At 40.4% G+C, this 9909-nt stretch overlaps 2 protein-coding genes across 2 annotated transcripts in view; one reads left to right on the top strand and one right to left on the bottom strand.

The window, feature by feature from the left end:
- LRRC17 (leucine rich repeat containing 17) overlaps positions 1 to 9448 on the bottom strand; it is a 12535-nt gene extending 3087 nt beyond the window's left edge. Inside the window, exons 1-2 of the mRNA XM_012650314.1 lie at positions 8677 to 9448; positions 3582 to 3737 (exon numbers count right to left, since the gene is read on the bottom strand). Coding sequence (XP_012505768.1) covers positions 3582 to 3737; positions 8677 to 9448 — 928 coding nt within the window. The remainder of the gene's footprint in view (positions 1 to 3581; positions 3738 to 8676) is intronic.
- The window catches only part of FBXL13 (F-box and leucine-rich repeat protein 13), a 198399-nt gene that overhangs the window by 85797 nt on the left and 102693 nt on the right, over positions 1 to 9909 (top strand). The gene's annotated exons all lie outside the window — the stretch shown is intronic.

Genomic DNA, 9909 nt, shown 5'->3' with positions numbered 1-9909 from the left:
CCTGGGCTCAAGCGATCCTACTGCCTCAGCCTCCCAAGTAGCTGGGACTACAGGCATGCGCCACCATGCCTGGCTAATTTTTTCTAAATATTTTTAGTTGTCCAGGTAATTTCTTTCTATTTTTTTTTAGTAGAGACGGGGTCTCGCTCTTGCTCAGGCCGGTCTCGAACTCCTGAGCTCGAACAATCTGCCTGTCTCAGCCTCCCAGAGTGCTAGGATTACAGGTGTGAGCCACCGTGCCCGGCCTGCATTGATCCTTTTGACAGTTGGTAAGCTACAGTTTTGGTTTTGGATGACAGCATCAGAACGAATTAGACACTTTCCCAGGAACCTTTGACATGGTATGTGCTTCTGTGATTCTTTGGGTCTTGTGAGACAAGAGAAGGTCTCCACCTCCAGATTCTTCACCCTGTGGCCTGGCTTTGTGGAGACTGGCTACCAGTGACTGACCTGCACACTACTAATATAATGATCACTTCATTTGGGAGAAGGGTGCCTGTAGTATTCTTGTTTACTGTGAAATGAAAATTGCTTTTGACCTCACAATTCAAAGGTAATTGCTATCAGAGCTTGCATTATCTGTAACAGGCTAAGATGCAAGGTAGCATAACGTTGTCCCTTGAGAAATTATAAAAGTTACGATTTTGTAATATTTTTAAAAGATGTTAATACTAAAATATGCCTTTGTGGCTCCAGAATGTTCATTCTCAATTCTCACTTTATTATGTTAAAATTCTAGTGTTCATAATATTTCATTGCATTATTCATAGTATTAATAATTATTTTTATAATTCAGACTTTTCAAATTGAAGAAGTATCATCATGAAGGCATATATATTGTGTATGTTACAGATCCGATCAATATTGCAGTAATTCTCAGTTCTTTCCAAATCCCATGTATTTACTTAACTTACAAGCTCATTTTTTTTTGCCAGAGGCTTCACTTAGCAAATTTAAAAGAGATTTGAAGGATGGAAAAGAGAATTGATCTTAATCTAGGATTAGATATAATATGTCTGTCTCTGCTTTGAGTACATTTGATCTTCCTTCAGCACTTTGACTATGTCATGTCACTCCTGGCTTGCAAGATTTCCACTGAGCAGTCTGCTGCCAGATGTATTGGAGCTCCTTTATATGTTAGTGTTTTTCTTTTTTCTTGCTTCCCTTGGGAGCTTTTCTTTATCTGTGACCTTTGGGAGCTTGATTATTAATTGCTTTGAGGTAGACTTGTTTGGGTTTAATCTGCTTGGTATTCTATGCCCTTTTCGTACCTGAATATTGAAAACTTTCTCTAGGTTTGGAAAGTTCTCTGCTATTATTTCTTTGAAAAATCTTTCTACCCCAATCTCTCTCTATCTACCTCCTCTTTAAAGCCAATAATTCTTAGATTTGCCCTTTGGAGGCTATTTTCTAGATCTTGTAGGCGTGCTTCATTCTTTTTTTCTTTTTTCTCTTCTGTGTATTTTAATACTGCCCATCTTCCAGCTCACTGATTCTTTCTTCTGTTTGATCAGTTCTGCTGTTGAGAGACTCTGATGCATTTCTCAGTTTATCAACTGAATTTTTCAGCTCCAGAATTTCTGCTTGATTTTAAAAAATTATTTCAATCTCTTTGTTAAATTTCTCTGATAGGCTTTTGATTTCCCTCTGTGTTGTCTTGAAGTTCAATGAGCTTTTAAAAAACAGCTATTTTGAGTTCTCTGTCTGAAATGTCACCTATCTCCATCACTGTGGGATTGGTCACTGGTGTCTTATTTAGTTTGTTTGATGAGGTCATGTTTTCCTGGATGTTCTCGATGCTTATGAATGTATCAGTGTCTGGGCTTTGAAGAGTTAGGTATTTATTCTAATCTTTCCAGTCTGTGCTTGTTTGAACCCATCCTTCTTCAGAAGGCTTTCCAGATATTCAAAGGGAATTAAGTGTTGTGATCTAAGTCTTTGGTCACTGAAGCCATAGCAGCACTGGGAGTGCCCTAAGCCCAGTAATGCTGCAACTCTTGCAGACTCCTGGTGGTACTGCCTTGGTGGACTTGGGTAAGATACAAGAAAATTCCCTGGATTACCAGCCATGTACCTCACTCTCTTTCCTCACTGTCTGTGCTGAGCTGCTGGAATTGGGGGAGGAGTGACATGGGCATTGTCTTGTGGCCACCTGTGCCAGGTCACAACTGAAGCCAGTCCAGTGTCAGCTGAAGCCCATGGTGACTGTTGCCTGGCTACCTCTGATGTTTGTTCAAAGCCCAAGGGCTCTTTAGTCAGCAGGTGGTGAATCCTGCCTGGACTGGGTCCTTCCCTTCAGGATAGCAGTTTTCCTTCTGGTCCAGAGTGGGTCTAGAAATGCCTTCTAGGAACTAAGGCCTGGACTCAGGGGCTTCAGGAGTCTGCTTGGTACTTTATTTTACTGTGGCTGAGCTGGTACCCAAGTTACAAGTTCTCTGAACTCTTGCCTTTCCTTTTTCCAAGTGGAAGGAGACTCTCCCTGAGCTGTACTGTATGGAGTTGGGGGAGGGGTGACACAGGCACTGGCTTAGCTGCCACCACTGGGGTCTCACTGGGTCATGTGCACCCCAAGTCCACTGGCTCTGAGCCAGCACAGCCACAGGAATTGCCCAAGGACTGCAGCCCTTGTGGCCCAACTGCCTTACAAATTTAGTACAGGCCCCAGGCTGCTTTTTGTCAGCCAGTGGTGGGGCTAGCTGGCACTCAGGTTTCAGAACGGATGATTTCCCTCTGGCGGAGCTGGTCTAAAGTCTTCCTCCGTGGGGGCAGCAGAATTCTACCCTGTGCTGTGTTCCCCTCAACAGATGACCCTCAGGGTGGCCCTGAGTTCCAACACATAGCCCCACAATCACTTCACTCTCCCTCTCCTGTGCTCACAGGTTCTCTCTCCACTTGGTGGCGCTGGCGCGGCACTGCCAGGAGGGATGGGGGAGGGGTGGCGTAGGCAATGCAAGATTGTCTTTTCTGCCCTCTTCTGTGCCTCTCTCCTTGATATAATGTTAAAACCAGGTAGTATAATTGCTCATCTGATTTTTGGCTCTTTTGAAGGTGCTTCCTTGCTTGGGTAGTTTTGAATTTGGTGTTCATGTGGAGAGGGATGATCATTGGAGGTTTCCATTCAGCCTTCTTTCTCCCACACTTTATGTTAATTTTGAGCTTGGTGCTTAGCAGTTTGTTTCAAATTTACTCTAAACAAGTCTGGGCTTAATGAATACCAAAGAAAATTCCAAATCTGAATTTCCCTTTAAAAGAATCACTACATGTTTAGAGTATTATTGACAACTTGCCACATAGTCTTATTTTTTAAATCTGTTCTATAGAAGACTAACTCTTTGGGCTAACTGAATAAATTTTGCCTGGTAACATATAGTATTATGTGCTTCACACAGCAACATTTTGACAACTGTTTCTCTGAGTGCCAAACAAGTTCTAATTTAAATTTAATTGTCATGCTTAATTAAAATTTGTACTTTTTAATATTTAGTGTTTTTAAATTAAATCATATGTACTATAAATGTTGTCATAGGAAAATATCACAGAACACCCATCACCCATTAAAGGAGCTATTCAGTGGAACTTACCAGGATCTATGAATTCAATGCCATTGCTGCTGAGGTTTAATTTCTTTAGCTCATGAACATCTTCAAATTCCTTGGGTCGAAGTTGGTTGATTTTGTTGTATGACAAGTCAAGTTTAACAATATCTGGAGGGATGTTGTTTGGAACTTTTTTCAACTCTGGAAAAATTAATAATATTAAGGTTATCATGCCCCTCATGCTCCTCTTTCCCCCATTTTCTCTATCACTGTTATACCTGTGAAGTTGAAGAATCAACTTTTAAAGACAAAGGAGAAAGGGATATCTAAAGCCAAAGAAAATTGCATGAACAGGCCTGAGCACATGCTAAATCCCATCAGAGCATAGTGCATCCCCCAATGGCTTCCCATCTCACTATGAACAAGAGCCAGCATCCTCAGTAAGGTCCTCTAAAGCCATTAAGGGCTGCAGGTCATCCTTGTCACTGGAGTCAGCACCTCCTAGGTTGTAGAACAGAGCCTGTTTATCAGGACTTGCTTAGTGAACCCACATCTCCTGGGCTGGACATGAGGGTAGATGACAGATCAACCACTGTAGGACAAGCTAATGTGGGTTTAACCACAAATAAATGGGTAGAAAAAAATGTTTATGAGAACACCCTGAAACCTGGCTTAAGCAATGTGGTAGACCTGCGGATGCTGGAAAAAGGATACGAGTTGCAGAATCAACTTTGGGATTGTCAAAAGCAGCCCTGGGTAAAAATAAAAGTACTACCAGGAAATAGAAATCAAACCTTTTACTAGTGTGACTTAGAAAAGCCACGTTAGTAAAAATAGATTTCTAGACCAGGCACTACATGGTATACGTACTTCATATTTACTGTTACCTGACATTCTTGGTAAATGCCTCAACAAATACTATATTTACTTGATTGTCCCTTCCTCAACCAAACCTTGCTGATTTTGAGGAGGAAATTAGAAAATTTTCTCCATGTAATTTCCCCATTTAGTAGGGTATCTTGGTTGTCAGCAACCTCAGAACTACTTTGAAGGCTTGGTAGTAGAAGGAAAAGAGACATAAATGGCCTTGTTTATTGCAAATAAAAAAATAATCCTTATTTTTTTATTTGCCGGGCGTGGTGGCTCACGCCTGTAATCCTAGCTCTCTGGGAGGCCGAGGTGGGCAGATTGTTTGAGCTCAGGAGTTCGAGACCAGCCTGAGCAAGAGCGAGACCCCGTCTCTACTAAAAAAAAAAATAGAAATTATCTGGACAACTAAAAATATATAGAAAAAATTAACCGGGCATGGTGACACATGCCTGTAGTCCCAGCTACTTAGGAGGCTGAGGCAGTAGGATCGCTTGAGCCCAGGAGTTTGAGGTTGCTGTGAGCTAGGATGACGCCACGGCACTCATTCTAGCCAGGGCAACAGAGTGAGACTCTGTCTCAAAAAAAAAAAATCCTTAACTATTGTTCAAGCCAGGGGCAAAATTGTGCCCCTAACTTCAGAGGCAGCTGAGGACAATTTACCTGCATAATTCTCCCCAGCCTGATGTTAGAAGTAAAATGACTCTTTTAAAATGGCAAATTATTCTGGTAAATGTGAATCTAAAAGCAGTTTAAAAACTCTTACTTTCATGTATTCTTGGCAAATCCATTTACCTCAATATGGCATAAACATGCCTTTCAACTAGTTCCACACTTATTCCCTTTGAAAGACTAAGTTTTGTTGGCAAAATGCCTGTTTCTCAGTGAATAAAGCTATTATTTCTTTTTCTTGCTGTCAGATGTTTAAGGCAAAAATACGTAGTGATCTTTGACATCTGTGTGGTGGAACTGGCACACATTAAGTACCCTATGCATGCTGTCGGACTCATTCCAAGTCAGCTGGGAAACCTCAACTCCCGAATTAGGGAAATCAGTATGCAGTTTCTCTTTGTGTGATCACATACGTGGTATACTTGTACAGAGCCTAAGAGGGGGATTCAATACTAGAAGGAAGCACACAGAGGCATTTATAAATTTGTTGTTAACAGTTGTGCCCAGAATCTTGAAGGAGGAGATGGCATTGCCTGGTGGTCCGTGGCTTGGAAACTGAAATACTACATGTGTGACCTCTGAAGGGCAATTTTACTTCTCTATACCTCAAATTCATCATTTCTAAAATGAGCATACCCTTTTAGGTTTATGAGGAGTAAATGACGTAATGCATGTAAACTGTTAACTCTCAGGGCCACAGAGCACTTAGATATTAGCTTACTCTTTAGTATCACTGCTAGTTCCACTCTTGATGGCATGATTTAGGCTTATTTAGATGCTATGTAGAGCACAATAATCAAAAGTACTGTATTACTATATTCTGGCAGGGAGCTAGAGATGAACATTGCTGAAAATTTATTCTTAGTATTTGACATTTGTTACCCATTTATAGAATGGAATAAGGAAAATTAGGGTGGATTAAATTCAGATTGTCATACTTGAATTCTAGCCATGATTTTTAACTTCTATGTACTTTTATTTTTAAAGGTTTCTTAAATTACTTCTTTGAAAAAACAAAGGCAGCTCAATTATCATCATGAATCTAAAGTACATGGCCCTATGCCAGGCACTACAAAAGGGACACAAGACCTTTGCCTTTAAACTTACGGGAATCAAAAATATAATAAAAAATGAAAACTAAATGATCAAATGTATCAATAGATTTATATAAACCATAGTGAAAGGCATTTATATTGATGAGATTAAAAGACAAAGCTGCCCTTCTTATAACCTAGTAGAGCCTCTGAATTATTAACACATAGTCATTAACACTTGGAGCAATTTAAGTTGTCCTTTAATATATGACCCAATACTGTATATACTGTGTGTATCATGAAACTTTACTTATATTGTGTTCCAGTAAATAATGTATTTTTAAAGCAGGGTATGATATATTCATGGGGCATTTCTGAAAGTTTGTGCATAGAAAACAATAAGTTGAGGAAAGCAAGCAATAAAAATACATTCATATTTTTATAAGCTGATTTTTGCCAAGAGAAAAAGAAAAATATTACGGAAAACAAGAAAAAAAGACAAAAGCTAGAAATAGGTTCATTAGGGGAGGGAATTGCCCACGAGTATAAAAGCAGTAAAAAAAAAAAAAAAAGATATTTCTAAACATGTTATCTCTTCTTATAGCACAGTATAGTGTAGCTGTAGAAGTTTTAAATTTTGTGTAGATGGTATTTTTTTCAGATAATGAACCTAATCTTACCTACTTTTCTCTTTGACACCTGATACAGCAAGTGCAAATTCACTTTAGCTTGAGGGTAGAACCTCAGAAACATCAAGTATTCTAACCCATATTTAGGATAGGAGCTTTGCTCTAGTTTTAAAAATGTATAATTCTAGTTTTTAATCTAGTATCACAAAGGAAATTTTAGTAAAACATGCTCTTCAATATGAAGCACTAAGTATTCACTATAACAATATCAGGGAAATTCCCTCCAGTCTGGCTAGAGAGAAACTACATTTACTGACTCTTCTGGAATTCTCTAATGCTTGCATTGTTGAGGCAGCCGCTTGTTTGAACATGATCAGATTAATTCTGGAAGACAGCAGGGTGAAGTAGAGAGCTGATAGGCTCTGGCTCAAGTAGACCAAGTTTCAACTCTTATCTTGCTGCTTACCTGTGAGACCTTAGCCAAGTGACTGAACCTTCCTAAGCCTCATTTCCTTATCTGTAAATGGGGATATTACTTCCATCCTGGAAGTCATGGACAGCATGTTTGTGGGGTACCTGGAACATAGTAGGTTCTCAATTAATGAGCACTTCCTTTCAAATTCAGAGGAGCCCAGAATGGCATGCCCCAGGTTATGATGCTGTATGTATTAATAACTGCTCCACTATGGCATCAAATTATATACAGTTCACAGGGTGTCTTAGTAAGCAAACCTCTCTGTGCCACATGTCTGTGGTGGAAAACCAGGTGCCCCCTTTTGAGTCAGAGAGAGAGAGGGGGGCAAGACTTGAGCACAACTTTGCTGATAAGTGAACAAATTTATTCCTGGCTCAGGTTGCCTGATTCTTCGAGGTTAACAAATTGCCTACCATTCTCTTAAGAGGAGCCAGGGCCTTCTCTGTGAACCCTTCCTTTCTCTTGCCCTCACAGAAACAAAACAAAGCAAAACCTCCCCAAATTGGTGGAAGAAATGATATCACACTCCATATGACTCTAATTCACTGACATCTGGCTTTAATATTACAAATAAATTATTAAACCATGCCAGAAATGAAACATATAGACATTGTCATATCGTTTATTATTGTGGGGTAGATTAGCAGTTCCAGATCATACTTTGAAAACATCAGTCTTCACTAACATGTCAAGAGCATTACTAAAATCTTCCATCTGTTTTCTTAGTTCACGACTTTATCTTGTACATGCAAATCCTTTACCGTTCTAGCACAAGATCGTGTGCAATGTAAAACCCAGTAATGATTTGCAGGAAGTAGATAATATTCTAGAAAGATTTTCCTAGTGTCATAGTTCTTGGATTAAATATTATAAATTTAGCTTTTTAATTTTTTTGTTTTATTCTGGATGATTTGGAAATAATTAAGATACAGGATGTTACCAAGTGTTTATTAAAAACCTTGGGACTAAATGATAAATGCAGAAGCACTATCACTGTACTACGTCTCAGAGTGCTCTTGCCTTTTCTGTTCTGCAGATGCTTTTTCCTTGAGGTTATCATCTCCCTACAGATGTACACCATGTTTTGACTTTAATTGGTGTAAGTCAGCTTAGATAGATGGCATTTGCACTTGTTTTCATACCCACTGGTTTACCTATATAAATGAAATTGGATTTAAGATGAAAGGAATTCCTACAGTCACAGCTTGTGATGAGCAAATAAGGAGAACCCAAGTGGCTGCTACTGCTGAGGACACCTCCTTCCCTCCTGTGCTGTCCCCTAATCACTAGCCACCTTGAATCTGGATTCTGGAAAAGCTTGGAGTGAATTCCATTGTCACTGGGGAAAGATTTCTGGTGCGAGTGACACTAGGAATCTCAAGGCATGGTCTGGTGTAGGGAGGATTGGAAGATTCAAAGAGCATTTTTAATTATCCATGAAAATGAAAAAGAAAAGTACACACCTTTCCTTCTGCAGTCCAGCGTTTGTATAGGAAACACATAATTGTGGCAAAGAGTCAAGTCCACCTCAGGTTTGATGACTGGGGGTCGCCCTGACACTTGGGGTTTCGGGTCCAATTGTTCTTTTTCTTCTTCATTACATAACTGTTCAGATTTTATCTGCCGCAGTTTTTTATTTTTTAGTTTTTGTGGGCTTTCGCACTTGGCGTAGTTTCCCAAATTTCGGTTCCTTGGAATCTGCAACATTGAAATAAGCGTTTCTATCTCACAAGTACAGTGCCAGGGGTTGTCATAGAGACGCAGGTAGCTCAGGAGAGGTGTGTAAATGAACACCTCCTCCGTCAAGACTTTGATCTGGTTGTGCTGCAGTAAGAGGGTGGTAAGTCTGTTTAAACCAAAGAACGCCTCACTCTCAATTTTGGAGATCTCATTCTGTTGCAGATCTAGGCTTTTCAGCTTTTTAAACTTGGAAAACATGTTGTTCTTCAATATGCGGATCTTGTTTCTTGCTAATAGCATGTGCAGCAAATCCTGAGGCCAGCCAGGCAGAACATAAACTAATTTTCTTTCTTGACAATCTAAGTATTTCTCGTGGAGGTACATGTACACGTCACAGGGGAGGCCTGGTGCGTAGCGTTTGATGGGATTGGAGCCTCTCCGGCCCCCACCTGCCCGGCCATGATTCACTAGGCTTCTCGTACTGCCTGGGTTTGCTTTGCGCAGCTCAGCAGCTTTGCAAAAGCAGAGCAAGATTACAATGGTAACCACACGCATCCTCACATCCAGCTGGCCCCAGTTACTTGGTGTGACAGATGGAACAATGAAAGTATTCCTTTGAAATCCAAGTTTGAGTAATCTTAACTAATGCAGTTCAGGAGCAATGAAACCCAGCTGGGGTACGTGGAGTCCCTAGGTTGGAAGAGAAAAAAAACTATGAAAAGTTAAAGGGCTGTGTTATTGACGTATTATAGGAGCCTTTTTTTTTCTTTTTTGAGACAGAGTCTCGCCCTGTTGCCCAGCAGCCTAGCTCACTGCAACCTCAAACTCCTGGGCTCAATCAATCCTCCTGCCTCAGCCTCCTGAGTAGCTGGGACTACAGGCACATGCCACCATGCCTGGCTAATTTTTTTGTATTTTTAGTAGAGATGGGGGGGGGGTCTCATTCTTGCTCAGGCTGGTCTCGAACTCCTGATCTCAAGTGAGGCTCCCATCTTGGCCTCCCAGAGTGCTAGGAT

The sequence above is a fragment of the Propithecus coquereli genome, unplaced genomic scaffold (assembly GCF_000956105.1).
Source record: "Propithecus coquereli isolate 6110/MARCELLA unplaced genomic scaffold, Pcoq_1.0 Scaffold32, whole genome shotgun sequence".
NCBI classification, from domain to species: Eukaryota; Metazoa; Chordata; class Mammalia; order Primates; family Indriidae; genus Propithecus; species Propithecus coquereli.
Note: the sequence above shows the minus strand (reverse complement) of the source record. Positions and strands in the feature narration are given on the sequence as shown.